This window comes from Corvus cornix, chromosome Z, assembly GCF_000738735.6.
Source record: "Corvus cornix cornix isolate S_Up_H32 chromosome Z, ASM73873v5, whole genome shotgun sequence".
Classification (NCBI taxonomy): Eukaryota; Metazoa; Chordata; class Aves; order Passeriformes; family Corvidae; genus Corvus; species Corvus cornix.
Genome location: NC_046357.1, coordinates 15,926,503 through 15,944,226, shown reverse-complemented (window position 1 = coordinate 15,944,226; position 17,724 = coordinate 15,926,503). Strand labels below are relative to the sequence as shown.

General features: G+C 46.0%; 1 protein-coding gene across 2 annotated transcripts in view; it reads left to right on the top strand.

Moving 5' to 3' along the window:
- The window catches only part of DNAI1 (dynein axonemal intermediate chain 1), a 139,202-nt gene that overhangs the window by 97,959 nt on the left and 23,519 nt on the right, over positions 1-17,724 (top strand). For both annotated transcript variants that reach the window (XM_039567730.1, XM_039567729.1), the window contains one exon: positions 11,590-11,775. In XM_039567730.1, the coding sequence (XP_039423664.1) occupies positions 11,590-11,775 (186 nt within the window). The remainder of the gene's footprint in view (positions 1-11,589; positions 11,776-17,724) is intronic.

Below are 17,724 nucleotides of genomic sequence, written 5' to 3'. Positions count from 1 at the left end.
TTCCTCGATATGAAATCCCCAGTATATCCCTGGGGATGGAGAGATGATATTCCAGATCAGAACTCCCCTATATGAGCTGATATCAGGGCATTTGTTCCGAATTTTCAAGGTGTAGAGAAACAACAGAATAAAATGGTTATATACTTACACTGATATTAAAAAATCGATTATGGTAATATACCCAGGGTCAGCCAATAGAACTTCGTTCCAATTAAGTAAGATCAACATTTTTCCACCATGTGGGGCTGTCTCTAAGAGTAATAGTTTGGTAGTGAACTGCGTAGACCAATCCTAATATTGACATGATGGCAGTTATATTTTTGCATCTAGTCATCCCTTGCAGTAGCTCAGATGGTTAATATGGGCTTGGCAAGTACCCAGGACATGTAGCTATCCATCAATACTGGTTTGGTAATGTATGAACATGTTGTAAAGCCCTGTTACCATGGGCTTTATGTTTAGCTGGTATAAACTGGAAAGTCTGTGAAGTTTGGCCAAAATTACTCTAGCAAAAGGATGGCCTTTATGTATCCCTATCATTGAATTGATGCCTTGGCTACTTTATTGGAGTTTAACCTTTATGTTATAGCAAGAAAATAATTTCACTGATACGCTGGCTCAGGCTGTGAATTTGTCTCTCCTAAGCAATAGAAATCTCATCATTGGGTCATCTGGTCTCCCTGGAAAGCCCAGGATGCCACAGCCTATGCAAATTTGATGCTCTTCCCTCACAGTCAGGGTCAGAATGGGGTCCTTCTTTTGTGGATCTGTCTGTCCCCAGTCTCCCATACACCAAATGAAGGGCCTGCATGAAGGCAGTGAGTACATCAGTCACACCCTCTGACTTGTTTTCCGCAAGTGACATCATGTGTGCAATGGTTCTGCTGGCTGTCACAGCTTTGCTTGAGTGCTGGGGAGAGCAAGGCAGAGAGCTGTGGGTACCCCAGCTGTGCCTAACTGTGGGGAAGAGGATGGAGATGTCTGCAGGCAGGGATTCATCCTGGGCAGCATGAGCAGATGGAGGGTAAACACACTGTGTACTTGGATTTCTTATTTATGTGGTCAAGTTTTGGCACTGATAGTTCATCTCTAGAGATGCTTCACGCCACTTGGGTTCATTCTCAGAGCTTTACCTACTGCAGAGAAACTGCTGTGGACTTGGCAAGAGTTTGTGCCATGGGGTCTTCCCATCCCACTGACAGCCTGTCCTAGACACATTAGCCACAGCATCCATGGACCCGGAGTCCATATAAGGCTACTGATAAGGCAAAAGCCTGTTTGAGTTGGCAGCACTGCACCTAGGGTATCTCACCTTGGCTATCATTGGATCTAATTCAGTAATCCTAAATAAAACCTAATTTATTAGGATATAATTCTGCTTTATGCCTTCTATCCCAAACTCTGAGAAGAGTGGCCATCAACCAGGAGCAGCCCAAAACTGGGCTGCCTAGCAGGACAGGTCAAGCCAAGAGCTGCCTTCCCATTGCAGTAGGCTGGCAGCTGATGCTGATAGAGATACTGAGCCTCTGTGTTAGCTACTAACCATGCTGGCTGCAGCAGGGTGTGTCTGAGACATAGCTTAGTTGCTCTTGTTGAACAGAATCTTCTAGATCTGCAGGGGAAGTGGAATAAATAGTTGTTTACAGCCACTTCTATTCTGGACATATTCCACTTTGTAGCAGAGTGCACTTCTTGTGAATAACTCAGTGCCTCGCAAAGGGCAGGCTCCATTAATGCTGGGAAAAAAATCTGCATTAACAGGAAGTTCTATGATTCTCCAGAGCAGAAAAATACAGGACATGAAGCCAGAAAATAAAACATTAAAGGCCTCGTGTTTGCAAACAGACTCTGTCTTGGCATCTGCGCATAATCATGCCTGCAAAATTTGAAGGTTGCTTGGAGGTGGTTTTAAAATCAGGCCCTAAGTGCAGTCTTCAAGAGATGCCTGGCATATTCTGTTAAAAACTTATCCTTATTCAAACTGATGATAATGTCCAAAACATCCAAATGTGTGTGAGCCCCTTAAGACTGACTTGGAAATCGGGGCATTTTAGAATACAAAAATCTCTCAATCCCCATGAATCCAGGAGGCAGGGATTTAATAAAAGCTGTAAATATCAGGGTCATTATGATAAAATGTGTTTTTTGGCAGCTGGACATGTGCTTTGGACAGCACTACCTCTTCATAAATAACCCAAGTGTGCACATTCTGCCACTGGTGCAGTGGATAGTAACTGCTACTATTGCTCTCCATCATGTTCTGGTTAATTTCCTTAGTCTCCTGCTCTGCTTGCTGATCATTTTATTCCAGAAAGATCATAAACAGAGATTCATAAAAGAGAACACCTTGTGTTGTAAATGGTAAAAGCCTGACAAGAAGGAAAAAGCTAACTGGGATGAGAGACCTGCTTTGGAAATTAAAAAAATTGGAGTGGATTTGAATACCTGGACACTTACATTTAGGGTATGGGAAATGTGGGGATATTCTTCAGCTTATTGTAAGAACAGAGGGCAGCATTTGCTTTTGGGAGTTTGCTTTAAGTCCATCTTAAACTTATGTTTAAAGCAGAAAAAAAATTGGAACACGTAAAACTGGGAGTCATACCTGAAATTTCTTCTTGGTCCTCAGAGTTGACCCTTCTTTAGGCAGAAGGTTAGACACTTCTGTGAGTCTCTTTCAACCTGAATTGCCTTCTAATCCTATCACCCTGTGAAATGTCCTGTGTGAAAAGGAGGATCCCAGGGGTTGTATCACAGGGTTTTACACAGTACAAGTCCATTTGCTCTCATGTTTTTGTGAGCTGTGTTCTTCATTACAAGTGCAGCAAGAGGAAGGTCATGTTATAACCATCTTTAGTAAAAATTGATGGCCACAAGATAAATGCCATCCAAGTGTTCACTCTGCAGAGAAAACTCATCAGACATATGCTCCAGGGCTTTTCCCCATTAGTTGTTGACCTTTCAAGATGTGAAATTCTTGAAACAACCCAAACCTTCAGGAAGTTAGTTAATGGTTTGTGCTGCTGCTCAGGAAGCAAGAGTGCTCTTTCCTGCTTATATAAACCTATTTTACTGTTTGTACAACTGTTTTGAATGAGAAGTCTTGAAGACCAGCTTTCTGTTGTATCTCACTCACAGGATAACGTGCCAAGGTTATTCTGCCAGCTGGTCTTGCTGCCCATCCTTTCTGAGCTAAGAGAGAAGCATTTGCTTAGTGCTGGCACGTGTGTGAGTGTACACAGAGCAATTTGCAGAAACTTGCTGCCCATTTAGGATTGATAGAAGCAAAAGCCAACCTCCATTTTTAAAACATGAATGATTTTTCAGACAAGAGGCTTGTTAAACCTTTCAGGTTTGCAAATATTTCTCTGGGTATTTTTGACGTAGTCCTGCCTCTCCTTGTAGGGCATGAATGAGGGGTGCCAGCAGGCCTCTCATCTGTTGATGCTTTTGCCTGGCGGTGTCCGGACAGTGAGCATGACCACAGATGCCCCTGCTGCATCTGAGTCTTTCCTCCTACCCTTCTGCAGTAGCTCAGGGGGATTATCCATGCCTTATGGGGACCCTACTAGCTCTGCAGGGCTGGGACAAGGTCTTTCCTGTCTCTCTTCATTGTGGCCAGGGCAATTGAAGGGGTGTAAAGACACCAAATTAGCGTAAGTCTCTGCCATCACCCAGAAGGACCTTTGAGCAGGGTGATGTGGGTAGGAGCTTTCTTAAAGTGGCTTTGAAATTGTATTTGCAGTGTAAGTGGCTGTTTGTTGTAAAACTGTTCATTTTCTTCTGCTGCAAAACCTAAAGGCTCATTCTTATTCCCTGCTGAATCTTTGCGATTGATGTGGACAGCTGGAGAGTCAGCTTTAGAACAAGGACTGGTGGCGTGTCAGTGCTCAAAGAGATAGATGGTCAGAGTCCCAAAATTAATGCTGCCTTCACTTTGTGCCAATTAGACTGTTCCCCATTCTCCACCTCCTGCCACCAGACTCTTTGTGTATCGGCATTTCTCTCCATTGGCAGCTGTTTTTAGGGAATAAAGCTGGCCTGGAAGGCTTTAGTTTGCTATTCCAGGCTCCGAGCCCTCACTTCTATACTGATGCAGCCCCCATCCCATCATAGCATGCTCTAGTGGGCTCCAAGCCTCAAAATATGCATCAGGCATCTGAGGACACTACTGCTCACTCACATCCATTAGCTACTGATTGCAGGTGAGGTGACGTTATCAGCATGGTAGTTGGTTTCAGTGCAAAGTCAAATTTAAACCGCTTTTGTTGATGGCTTTGCAGGAATTGTTTTTTTACACAGAGGCTCACAGGCCAGTTTTTCATTACTAAATGTATTGCTCTTTCAGATTAAAAAATCCAGCATTTTGACAAAACTGATCTGCTGAGATTAACTAGTTCATTCAGCCACATAGGAACCAGGTTTGCCTTTTTCTGCTTCACGGATGTGTGAATCAAAAAAATGACTTTGACAGCATCTCAAAAGATTTTGTGTGTTGATTCATCTGTTAGACTTTGCATAAAAACCTACTGGGGGCACAGAGTCCAACAGGAGAATCTGCAAGAGTCTCTGCTCTTAATTAATTAATTAATTCACTGCTAGGAATGGCTCCTCACTTAGGTTTGAATTTGCAAGTTTAGACTGTTGTTGTTTGGTCCACTGAGAGCCTCCAGCTGTCTGTCAAATCCTTCTGTACAGAGAAAGCAGCTCCTGAACCTTGATCTTTCTTCCTTGGCATTTTATAATGACCTGCAATCTGTGCAGGTTCATTTTAAATGCCAATCTCCAAACCATGACAGTTCAGTACCTGCCTTGTGAGCAGCTGTGCTGGCCTGCCATGGGGTGTAGGTGGCAGAGAGCAGGGACTGTCTCTCCCATCAGATGTGGTGCTGCCCTTTCTTGTGCAACTGCCTGCCCTTGCCCATGCCCCAGCCTCCAGTGCTGACTCTCCCTGGCAGGGCATAGCCAGGACCCTGCCAAGTTGTGAGAGGTGGAACCTGGTCATGGTGTGCGAGGACAGTTTCAGCCTGCCATCAGGGACTGGGCTGTGGGTCACAGCAGAGAGAGCACAGGGGGACTGGCACAGCTGGGGGTGTATTCAGGTAGCTCAGCCTTGGGAAATTTGCCCTGGGGCACTTAAAGGACTGGATGAAACTGTCTTCCTGTTGTTTATCAGGTGTTTGTGGCAGATGGCAGAGTAGGGAAGTGTCAGAAGACTGGAAGAAAGACTCTTTGCCCAGTATTCAGGACTGTAACAGTGCAGAAGAGATTAGCCAGACTAAATAAGCTATCTAGAAAGATCCTGGCACAAATCATTGGTTATTCTGTTTGTGAGCACTGGTAGATCAAGGAGCAGACAGTCTAATAAGGCTTTACTAAGGCCATATAGCATAAAACCAATCTAATGTTGTTCTTAAGAGTAACTGGCCTTGTAGATCAGAGGAAGGGGATGTAGCACATGCTTATGGGTTGACTTCAGGAGCATTGTTTCATCCTAACCACTGAGGCATTCAGGAGAGAGCCAGGCTGGCAGAAGTGGTGACTGACAAGGAACTTAGCTTGGATAAACAAGCGCTTTCTTGTAAAACAATGTGTTGGGGTTTCCAGAAGAGGCCAAATGGTCCTCAGCTTGTCTGAATGAACAGCAGCTCTTCTACATGCTGAGGCTTCGATTTCTTACTGGCTTGTGGGAGCTGAGTCAAATCACCTAAGGCTGATGCTGTTTTCCTGCCATGTCAAATTGGGAATGACCCAGTTCTTACTGAAAGAGGAGAAGATGAGAGATGCAGCCCTACAGCTAAGTCAGGTGACAGGCATTCTTTTCCCTGCTGTGTCATGCGCCCTGAACCAGAGGGCTGGGGTGCTGCAGGACAGAGGGATGTGCTTAGCTCTCTTCCATACCTCAGAACATGCAGCTGGCTCCTGGCTCAAGCCCAAGAAGTAGCTTTCACACATGCCTGCTCCTCCTCCAAAGCTACCTCTGAACATACCTGTAACGGAGCTGGGCCTGTTCTTTCACCAGTAACATGAAAGTGCTGTGAAAGCCCATGAGTTTTATGATCAGGACCGCTGTGGACCAGGATTCCTGTGTTGTCATTGCAGAAGAATGGAGGCAATGAGTGTTTTCTGAGTCGGGTCTCCTTTTCTCCTGCCAGGACCCTGACTGCTCTGCGTGTCAGAGGGGCAGGGTCTTACAACATTCTTTTGTAACTGAAAAATGTCCTGCTAGAGAAAATTAACTGTGTTGGAAGCTGTTCTCACTACAGTGTCAGTACAGAAATCAAGCAAGCTAAGGTCTCCAGTGCAGGGCAAGCTGGGCTGCTCTGCCTGCCCAAAGCCTTTGGCATGCTCCAGTAGCTGTCATGGTGCTAGACAGAGTCTGGGGGTGGTCTGCCCACTTGTTAAGTGTATTACCTGAGAGTTTGAAACAAATCATCTGTGGAGTTTGCGAATGGATGAGGGATCACGATTCAGTCAAGAAAATGAGGTAGATCGATCAAAAGGACAGTGAAAGCCAAGCACTGAAAGAGATGTCAACTGGTAAAGGGCAGCATGGTATTAAATTATCCCTCACCTTTTGCTCTTACACTGATTTTATTCTTTGTTGCCAAGTTACCAGGCATATCTGCCTTGATCTTACACACATATATATTTCCCCATCTTGGTTCTGGTTGCCATCAGGTTGTTTTTGAACATGCTAGCATTGTCCAGCCTACTGCTGGGGAATGAAGGCTTGTAAGGCTGGAATAAAAGGACAGGAAAGGCTCCAGCCATGGCAGATTCAGCAGGAGTTTGAGGACTAAATAAAGGCAGCGTTGGTCAAAGTAGCTCTTCAGCTCCCTTCTTCATGGGCCACAAAAATAAAGGAGTTTGTTCTTCTGGCAGAGAAGTTCTACCAAGGGGTCTGCTTCCCCCCACATACCCTTGCATTTCCCTCTCAGTTGCCTCAGATCAGGGAGTGAAAGGGCATAAGGACATAGGGGTCCAAGTCACCCCAGAGGTGCTGAGCAGATGAGAACCTGGGCTGGCTTTCCAGATGTAAGTGCAGTTTGTAGAGCAGGTGGGGAGAAATAAGTTCAAAATTCTGAATGGGGTTTGATGCTGGGGTTTGATGTGGTTCTTGCCTTGGACATGCACTGTGCTGTGCTTGCAGAGGAGCTATGTGGAGCCTCAGTGGGGAACAGCTGGATTTTGGGAGGTGGAACCCATTAGCGTGGTTTATAGACAGAGGAGCTGTTGGTCTGGATGAAACTGAACTGGATTTCTTCTCTGGCTGTTTGAAAGTCAAGCATCAAAGCAGCTCATTTATGTCAAACATTTTCTGCAACTGTGACACAATAGTCTTGGATCCATTATTGCCTGTACATCAAGCATGAAGAGAAACTCTGTTGTTACTGTAATGGCAGTTTAAAATTGTTCTAATTGGATAAAGAGCATCAGAAACTGCAGAATTCCCTTGGTCCCACCTCAGAGAAAAATGGGCATCTGCCTAAATTCAGTGCTTGTTTTCAGGGACTTAGCAGAATTGCTGTCCTTCCATCAGGAAATTTGCTCTGAACATCTGCCTGGCATATCTCCTATCAGCCTGTCCAGCACTGCAGTACTGTGGTCTAGGTTTCTTTTGATTGTGGTTGATGTCAGCTCATAAATCCCCATGATACAAGGAACTGCTTAACTCAGCAGCTTGGGCTTCATTCAGAAGGTGCTGCAGCTTGTCCTGTGCTTTCTTGGTGCAGGCATGGAGGTTTAAAAGGATCATAAATAAAATTGCTGTTGGAATGATTGGTTACTACCCAGAGCTTCATTCTTCTGCAATTATCGGTGAAACAGAAGAAAATTCTTGCACTTTCCTATTTCAGACATTTTCAGATTGCTTTTACCTCTCTCTTTGTGTCTTTTTCCAGGTTTCTTGTTGTTGGAGTCTGATTTATGTTCCTTTAAGTAAGTGACCACATATTGTTCCTAAATACTCTGTAAAAAAGAACTGAAATGCCCTTACCCACTGTATTTTTAGCTTATTAGTAAAAAAAACCCGAAGGTGTCTGCTGTGGTCTACAACCAGCAGGGCTCCAGGCCCTCCAGCTTCCTCACTTGCTCCTATGGAATCTGCAGAAGGTATAGAAACAAGTTTGTCAGGAGGCTTCTGCTTCCTTCTCTGCTGATGTACACCAAAATGGAAATGTTTTTGAGGTCTAAAAACCAGAGGTTTGAAACCTTCACTCTGTAGTTTCTAAATCGCTCCTGGATGAGTGTGGGTGAGCAAATATGATGGCCCCAGGTCTCAGCAGCTACAGTGAGGGACCAGTCTCGACAACGTGAGAAGAGGCATGCAGAGCTGTCAGGAAAGGGGGGCTCTTCCTTGGAGGACTCTCACTGGTTTGTAAACTCTGAAAGGATACTGATACAAGTAACAGCTTTTATAAAAATGCCACTTTGTACCAGCTGCCTGACAGTGTCTGAGTATCCATTCTTGTCTGGGTGCTGCTGGATGTGTGCCTGCCCTGGAACCTGTGCTCTGTGAAGGAGGGCTTGGATGTGGCTCTGGTTCCGGTCATCCTGGCTCCCCATGAATCTGATACTCGAGTCACACGTGGGGTTGGGTAGCACCTGTGTGGGTCATGGTTGCTCTTCTCTGGGTCATACACTCTGAGAGGGCTTGCAAGACCTGAGAGGCCATCTCTGTGTGCAAGCAGTGATCTTGGGGCAGGGGCCACCATGGCAGTGGGATGGAGAGAAAACTGTGTGTTGGTAGTGAGTCTCTGTGGTGGGAGATCCAGCTGGATCCCACTCCATAATCCTTAATTCCAAGACCTGAGCCAGCAGAGCAGGGCTCTAGGGACCCTGGGACCCTGGGACTAGGAGTCCCAAGGAGAGCTGGAGGTTTTCAGTCTCCCATTCTTTGGGCAGAAAGCCCTAGGCAGCTCTACAGATGGTGCTGACCGCGTGTAGCTCTGCTGCTTTGCAGCACTGTTAACCTGCCTCAAGTGTTGTGGAAAGCCTTGTGCCCCTTTTAGGCTACCAGCAAAACACCAAAACCAGTGCTGCTCTGACCCTTGTCTCCCTTTCTCCTAAGAGTAACTGTAAGTCTCTAAATCAAAGCCTCTGAAGTCCTTCTTAGTGCCTGTGTCCCTCCCACCCCTCCATCTGCTGTGTCTGACAGCTGATATGAGGCTGATGTTTCCAGCTGAAGAACTGAAATAGTTTGTTCTTTTCCACGATTCCCTTGGCAAAGGAAAACAAGCCCATTTGTTTAGAAGCTCATAAAAGAGGAGCTTTATAGTAGGAACACTCATAAACTTGTTTGCTTTTGACCTTCTCCACATTGCTGATGGTTTCAAGTTCTTGTCCCAGGCATTGTGCTTGTCTGGGCTGTTCATGACATTTTTGAAAAACAGCCTCACCCAGAGTAATTTAAGTTGCTCAGCACTCCAGCATTGAGCCTTTGGCCATGCCATCTTTCTCCAGAGTAGGGCAGGGCAGGATGTGTGTGTGGGGGGGTTCATTGACAGCCCTACAGAGAGCAGTGCAGACCTGGCTGCCAAGAAGAAACCTGGCCACTGATTCCCTGTTGCTTTTCTATTTTTTGCTAGATTAAATAGTGCTACTCAATCAGTGAGCATTTCCCAGGCTCCTAGATTACTAAATTAATAAAAGTGTGTTCTATGAAGGCAAGAAATCAGATCTTTAATGAGTGTGGCTCATGAGAGACTGATATGTTTGAAAGAGTGCTTGTTCCTTTTCTGAGATAGTAAGTAAGACAGCAGGTGTAAAGTACAAGCCAGAAGAGCCACCTTGATTTATGTCTAGAGGCAGGAAATTGAAGCTGCCTTTGCTGGATTGTGAGACCTCAAGTGTCAGGTCAAGATTCACAATGTAATGCTGGCACCTGGTATTTTGAACAGATAAAAAGCTGCTGTGCTTTCACCTATGCTTCGGCTGACCGGGAAAGGTCTCTCCAAACTGCAAATCCTTGTCTGTGGCAGTTGCTTTGTATTCCCTCCTTGAATTGTACTGTCACGGATTTCTTCAAAATATGTCTTGACAACCCTGTCCACTTTTTAAGAACTTTCCCATCTTATTTTACTTCAGTCTGGAGGCAGTGTTCCTTTTCTTGTTTTTTGCATCTGTAAGACCTTTGTTCTCCCACTCAGACCAAATTCCTAGATTTTTAGTCCTGTGAAGACGCAGCAGCTCACGAGACTGCCTGGGACATGTGCTTGCACATGGCCCAGCTCTGTGCTGTAAATGGATTCAGATAAAATTCACTGACTCATTGGTGTGTAATAGGAAAGTACATGTACAGATTTGATACCTTCCACACTCTTTGGAATAAGCTTTTATAGAGTAGCATTGTTTGATTTCAGATAATTCCTAGATTCAAATTGTCAGCACGACATACTGTTGAAATTACGTGTTTCCTTTGTCTCTTAAGTGCCGGTAAACAAGACACAGCTGGAAGGAGGTTTACAAGTAGTTCAGTCCTAATTTCCTCTATATTCCCACTGTACTTGTTAGCATAAAGCATTCCCTTCCTTAGTTTTTCTGAATACAGAAAAGGGAAGAGAAACATAACGCTCAAATTCTTCATGGTGGATACCAGGTGGAAATCCAGGATGCTGGAAATGGCTCACCTCGGCCCTGGAGAAGAGAGGGACACCATGTTTTATTAGCCTTTGCAGTCTGTGTCAGTAACTGGAACAAATTGCAATTATTGGGAGATAATGTTAACTTAATTCATTCTCTCAAGTAACTGCCACTCTTTCCTCTGCACAATGAAATGTGCATTATTGTGCAGCTGGCGATGTGCAGGTCTGTGTCACTGTGCCAGAGGTCTGAAGTCCATGCCAGTGGGACTCCTGCCTGAGTGGGTCCTCAGGCCTCTCTCCCTCCATCCTCACCTTTCCTGTTTGGCTAATCTTTACTGTTTGGCACTTTTCCTGATGCCATGGGAGAAGGACATGTGTGCAGGTGTAGTGTCTGGGCTGGAGTGAGCTGCCAGTACCAAGCTGTCCTGTGCTTCTCTGGCATTACCCCAGGGTACACTCTAATCATACTATGGCTGTTTCTATCACTTCCCTATTACTTATTGGATTGTGTCTTTATTGTTGTTATTATTAAGCTGAAAATGTTAGAGAGCTCTGTAATAAGCAGTAATCAGAATTTCTGACAGCATTCCCCATTTTGGGCATCAATCTGTGTTAGACTCTGATTTAACAGCTGTTTATCTCATTACTTGCACTGAGAAGGGAGATTAAGGTCTGTGGGGTTAGTAGTGCTGGCTCTGAGCCTTCTCCAGCCCAGATCATCTGGAGCCTTGCCAAGGCTTGCACCCACAGCAGGGAAGTGGTCCTCTGTCCTTGAGCCCCTGCAGGAGGGGCACAGTCACTCACAAGCAGCAGATGACTTCTGCTCACTGGTTACTTAAAAGAAGACCACAGCTCTGAGCACAGATGGTAATTGTGCGCTGTGGCTGGAAAGTTTTTTTCAGCAGAACCTTTTCTTTCTGATTTCTCCAGCCATCATTCTGTCACTGAGGGATGTTCTTGCCTAATTAATTCCTTTTGTGTTCTTTCCTTTTTTTTACCCCAGGCCCATGTGTTTGATCTGAATGTTAATAAGCTTGAACCTCTCTGCACCCAGCTAGTGGTGACCAGGAAGAAAAATAAAGCAACCCACATCCAGTTTAATCCTGTCTACCCTATCATCATTGTTGGAGATGAACTTGGCCTCATCACCTGCTTGAAGCTCTCTCCCAATCTGCGCAAGATGCCCAAGGTAAGAATGAGCTGCATTCCCCCAGCCACAGCAGATCTCTTCAGGCCTTGTCACTGTCCCCTCTCCTTCCATGCAATGGTGTTCGCAAAGCTCCTCTCTAGCAAAGTAGGTACAATTACCTCAAGCCTTTTGGGTAGGATATCTGGGATGTTAAATCCTTGTGTCTGTTCCTGTTTGAGCAAGAGGACTCAGTTTTCTCCTGGTAAGAAGTGTAGACTGGTGGGAAAGGGGTTTGCTGTCCCCGGCTGTCACCATGGTCCCAGACAAGCTCTGGTCCAGAGGCTCTGCAGATGTTAATTTGTTTCCCGAAACTCACATATTTTCTGAGTTTTGGGTTTTATTTGCAAAACTTCTTGAAATCAAATAAAGGAGACCTCAGCTCTTTCCTGAGTCCTCCCACAGAAACCTTGCTTCCTGTCTTCTTGTACTCCTGCATCAGAGCCTATCCCCTGACCACTGTGTCAGCTGTCCTGTGAATGAGCCAGCAGTATCTTTAATATGTAAGGAGACTTGGGGTCCTTGTCTCAAGTGACAGCAAGGAGATACATGTGCCTCTGTGGGTTGGTGAAGTTTTTTTTTCCCACCCGTCCATGAGGGCCAGTTGTGAAGGATGATAACCTCTCTTACATGGATCTATTACTGGATTTTCTTTCTGGTCTTCATCCAGCTATGAGTTGAATGCCTGTAAATGCAGTGCCCGCTTATGCCCTTGTAATTCTTAGATCCAGTTGTCTTGTGTTAAGTGGAGTCTTTCAGTTTCAGGCTTTTTAGAACTGATCCAAGAAAGCAATCTCTCAAGATGATCATCTTTTATTTATGTACTCCCAAACGTTTTATATACTCTACTAATCTGCTGTATTAGGCAGGGTCTTTGGCCAGGAACTAATCACACTAGTGTCACTCCAGAGTCTTCAGAATGATTTTTAAAAGGTTCCTTCAGCTGGATGCCACTGGAAATGTGAATCTTCACTGTGCTGACAGGGCACAGAAAACAGTAGCATGGCAATTTGTTTGGGGCTGAGTTGTGGAAACTGTGGAAAAGAATCTCTCATATGCTTCACACTTTTCAATTTCCAGCAAAATTTCAGCCCAAGACCACCCAAGCTCTCCGAGCTGTCATTCGGTTGACTCAGGATAAGTTCCCTTGTTGCTTTATGAGTCCTTCCTGGACATGGGTGAGCACAGTGTCAGCCATGGACCCTGCCTGCACAAGGGCTTAAGCAGTGGAGAGGGGTCACACACACATAAATGTGGCTGCTCTCCCCTTCACCCCAGCTTTGGGCTGACCAGCAATACTGTGCTGTGGGCCAGAATTACTGAATGGTTTGGGTTGGAAGAGACCTTAAAGATCATCTGGTTCCAAATCCCTGCCCTGGGCAGGGACACCAGGTTGCTCAGAGCTCCATCCAGCCTGGCCTTGAACACTCCCAAGTGATGTGGCGTCCACAGGTTCTCTGGACAACCTGTGCCGGTGCCTCACCATGTTCACAGTAAATAATTTTTTCCTAATATATATTCTAAACCTACTCTCTGTCAGTTTGAAGCCATTCACCCTTGTTCTGTCACTAAATGTCTTGTAAAAAGTCCCCCTCCATCTTTCTTGTAGGCTCCCTTCAGGTACTGGAAGGCCACAATTAGGCCACAGCTTTCTTTTTTCCAGGCTGAACAATCCCAACTCTTTCAGCCTTTCCTTATAGGAGGGATTCTCCATCCCTCTGATCATCTTGGTAGCCTCCCCTCTGGAGTGGTTCCAGCAGGTCCCTGTCCCTCCTGTGCTGGGACCCCAGAGCTGGATGCAGTGCTCCAGGTGGGTCTCAGCAGAGCGGAGCAGAGGGGCACAATCCCCTCCCTCCCCTGCTGCCCACGGGGCTCTGGGTGCAGCCCAGGACACGTTTGGCTCTCTGGGCTGTGAGTGCCATGGCCGGGCACACCCACAGCACCCCCAAGTCCTTCTGGGCAGGGCTGCTCCGGGTCTGTTCATGCCCAGCCTGTGCTGATACTGGGGGTTGCCCTGACCCAGGTGCAGCACCTTGCACATGACCTTGAACTTTATGATGTTTCCATGGACCCACTCCTCGAGCTTGTCTGGGTCCCTCTGGATGGCATCCCATCCTTCAGGTGTGAATTCAGATGTCTCCTTCCACTCCTGGTGGCCAGCAGCAGCCCTCTATGCAGTTATGAATGTTGTCATTTCTCTTTGCTGACCTTCTTTAAAGGCAAACTGCATGTTGTTGACAAAGCAATTTAAACTTGAGTTTAGGAGTAACTACATCACTTACTGCTGACCGTAAACCAAAAGGTACTCCATCCCATGCAACATATAAATGGGATGGAAATGGACTCTGCTGCTCTGATGTTATTAAACTATCTGTCTTCTGCTGGCCTGGTTAGGTTTGAACGGACACTAAACACAGAACTAAATGTTTCTTGCACATGTGGAGAAGAAGGAGGGATGTTCAGGCATGACTGGTTATGTGTGTGGGTTCCTTGACTGCAGCCAGCTCATCTCTGAAAGACAGGAGGATTTAAAACAGATGACATGCAGTGTGGTGGCAAAGTGATGGACCTGGCCTAGCCTGCCCAGTGCTGCAAGTGAACAAGTGGTGAGGAGATTTAGCTGATGGAAGAGAATGTTTTAGCAGAGGGAAGTCAAGCCCTGTCAGAACAGGCTATGCCTTCCTGTGTGTGCTCCTGTCTATCTCCTTTCTTTGAAAGCACCAGCCTTTGTGTCCTTAGCAGCAAGCCTCCAGCCATGTTTGCAAGAATATAATCCCACAGTGGGAAGTCAGATGTACTTCCAGAGTATTGATCCAAGCTCCTCTAAAGATCAGCTCAGTGTGCTCTTTACACCCTTACCCTGTGCAACCAGCTTTCCTCTGTAAAATGACTCAACTTTTCCCTCTTTTCTGGGATTCCCCAGGATGGAGTTGACAGTCACAGAACTTCCAGAGATTTTTGTAAGTGAAGAGGGTTCAAAACTGTGCAGAGGAGTCCTGACATCCCACCTGCCTCTTTGCAGATAGAAAAACCTGTCCATGCCTGGCTCAGTACCCAGGTATCCCAGGCTGTTCTCTTTGCCACTTGGTACCCTCAGAGCCCAATGGGGAAAACTGCCGGACAGCCAAGTGGTCAAGCCACAGTCAGTGCTTCTGAAGGCTGGGACCTTCATGCCAATCCCAGCATCTGTGAGCTCAGCTGCCTGATCTTGCTCTGTCAGCTCCTTTGGATACAGGAAGGCCCCTTTTGCTGAGCTCTGGCAGAACCCAGGATGCCAAAGGGACAGGGCAGTCAGGAGCTCATCCAGGTCCTCCTAGCCATCTGTTTCTTACTGATGTCACAGGGGGTTGCCTTCCCACACAGCTGGGACAACTGCTTTTGATGGGTAAAACTTGCAGACTAATCAATTTTTTGAGAGAACTCTTAATAGCCACATCATTCCAAACCCCATGCTTCCCCTGAAAACAGACACAGTGCTGTCTGCTCCATGTTCTGTAGATTCCTTGGCTATTGCTGGGCTTGCGTGATAGAGCTTACAAAAAGTGACTGAGCTAACATTGTCCTGGTGAGATTTCAGCCATTCTGAGTTTATTGGGTTTTGGCTGTTAGTTAAAGCTGGTGTGGTGGATGAGTGGAAATGGGGAAGATAAGGATGCTTGGGTTTTCATCAGACCTTGGTTCCTTCCTGTCTTCATGTCCTTGAGCAAGGAGGGAAGGTTGAAGATCTCTTCAAGTAATTTGCAGGGTTGGCCTGCAGCTTAATTAATTCATGTTCGTAAAACACTTGGGGATCTTTAAGAAGTGTTATTTACTACTCTGAGTTTTGCTGTCAGCTGCATCAGCGCAGTCTCATTTATGAACACTTGGCAGAACAAATATGCCAGGGGGGAACTTCTCAAAAGCACTCAGGTAGTGTTTTCAGAAGTGACTTACACCAAGACACACAGTAAAATCTTTAAAAAATGCCTAAAACTCCTTGTGAGTTTTGGCATCCTGATCTCATAGTGGCTCATGGAAAAAGGTGAGTTTGTTGTTGAGAGGAAGCAGGGGACGGGGTCTCTGCCACCCATCAGGCACGTGTGTCAAGGGCACACAGAAGGCACGGAGGTCCTGTGTTCATGTGTCTGTGCCATAGTGATTTGAGTCCTGGATCTCTCCCTACCAGCACAGACTGAAGTCTCTGGGGCAGGAAAAAGAGATCCCCTTGCCCCAAGCTGTATTTATTTCCATGAGGTGAAACTGGTTTGGGCCCTTCTGTTTAGAAGTGCGGGACAGAAATGCCTGCAGTATTTTAAGATGCAGCAGTAGGAACAAGTGTCTCTCTGCTGTCATCCAAGCCACTTTTAGACTCCAAGTGCTCTTTAAATATTGCAGTGGATGTCAGGCAGGAATTGTTTAACTAATAAAGTATCATTTCTAATTTGTAACGACCTTGGTGGTTGAGTTCACCCGAGGGAAGCATTGCTGTAAGAAGAATCAGTTTGGGGCAGAGCAGTTTAATTAGTGAGCCTTCCAGGTTTCATTCGAGGGTTGGAAGAAATTAAAGCATTTTGTCATCACAGTCAGAAGAATGTAGCTGCTCATAGGCTTTGGTTTGTTTTTTAAAAACTGCTAAAGTAGCCTGGCTTAACCTCTGCCAATGCCAAAAGTAAGCAGGAGATAGTAAAAAAAAGTGTGCAGTGTTACTTAGAAATTTTGGGAGAGCAGAGCAGAGTAGGAATAGAAGAGAAAGCAGATGAAAGAAAGGTTGCAATACAGAATTTGCTGAGGCTAAGGCAAATTTCTTGGCCAGTACCCAGGCTGAGTGCCAGGGAGGCAGACATCTTCTTGGCCTGATGCTTGTCTTGGATATTTATCTTGGATTATTTATGATGGTAATCTCTGTTCCTGCTACTGGTTTCTTCACATGCAAAGCATCTCTTTTTCTGTTTCTTGGTAACAACTGAATTTCTTCCCAGGCAGTAAATCCTGATTGATTGGGTCTAGCTGGGCATGAGTGGAGTAGGAAGGGGAACACAGCTGCTTGCCCACCCCAGGACACAGTGCCAGGACTGCTCATGTTCAGGAGCTGCTGGCGCACACCTCTGGGTCCAATGCTGTGTACCTGTGAGCAGCTTAAAATGTGGGGACAAGTGAGGGGCATGGGCTGGGTCTGAGCCTTCACGTCCATGTGCACATGCTGCTATGCACTCTCCATGCCTTATCACACCACCAGTGTAATCTCTGGACTTCGTGACACCCTGCATCTTTGCAGCTTTGATGATTTTGCCCTTGGCCAGATCCAGCCCAAGACTGTTCAGCCAAGGAAGGAGCATTGAGTTTTGCTTCCTGAAGCACTGTGGCTTTTTTGGCCAGAGCTGATGGTGGGGTCTGGGAGGGATTTGGGGACTGTGATAGACCACGGGAGGATGTTGGGGTTTTAAGGAGATGAAAGAGGAAAAGGGATTTGGGGAAGGTTCGTGGAAGTGTCCAAAGTTTAAAGGAGACAATAGGAGAGTGGCTGACATCTTCTCTTCAATCTATCCCCCTCCCCAGCACTGTATCCCAGCACAGAGATCTTGTGGGGCTTGAGGTTTCTTCGTCCTTCACACTCCCCAGCAGCACGCCCTGCACACAAGTGCTCTCAGGAAGGGGCCCTGGTTTCATGCCTGTCCCCAGTTTCAGTGAGATGCAGCTCACGTCCAGAGCAGGTACTAGACTGGAACACTGTGAACAGAGACGGGGATGCTTGATCATGAACTGCTCTGTAGCCTTGTGTTGTTATCACCTAGGATGACAGGGAGAAATTTGAAGAAGTTAAGGATCAGGAGATTGTTTCTGTTCTCGGTGTTTTCTTTACCTGCAGGAAGTGTAAGGGATTGAAAGGAATGAGATAGATTTGTCTTTACAAACAAACTGTGGGTCTGCTGATAGGTAAAGATAGATACTGAGATGGGAAAGAAGCAAAGGGGG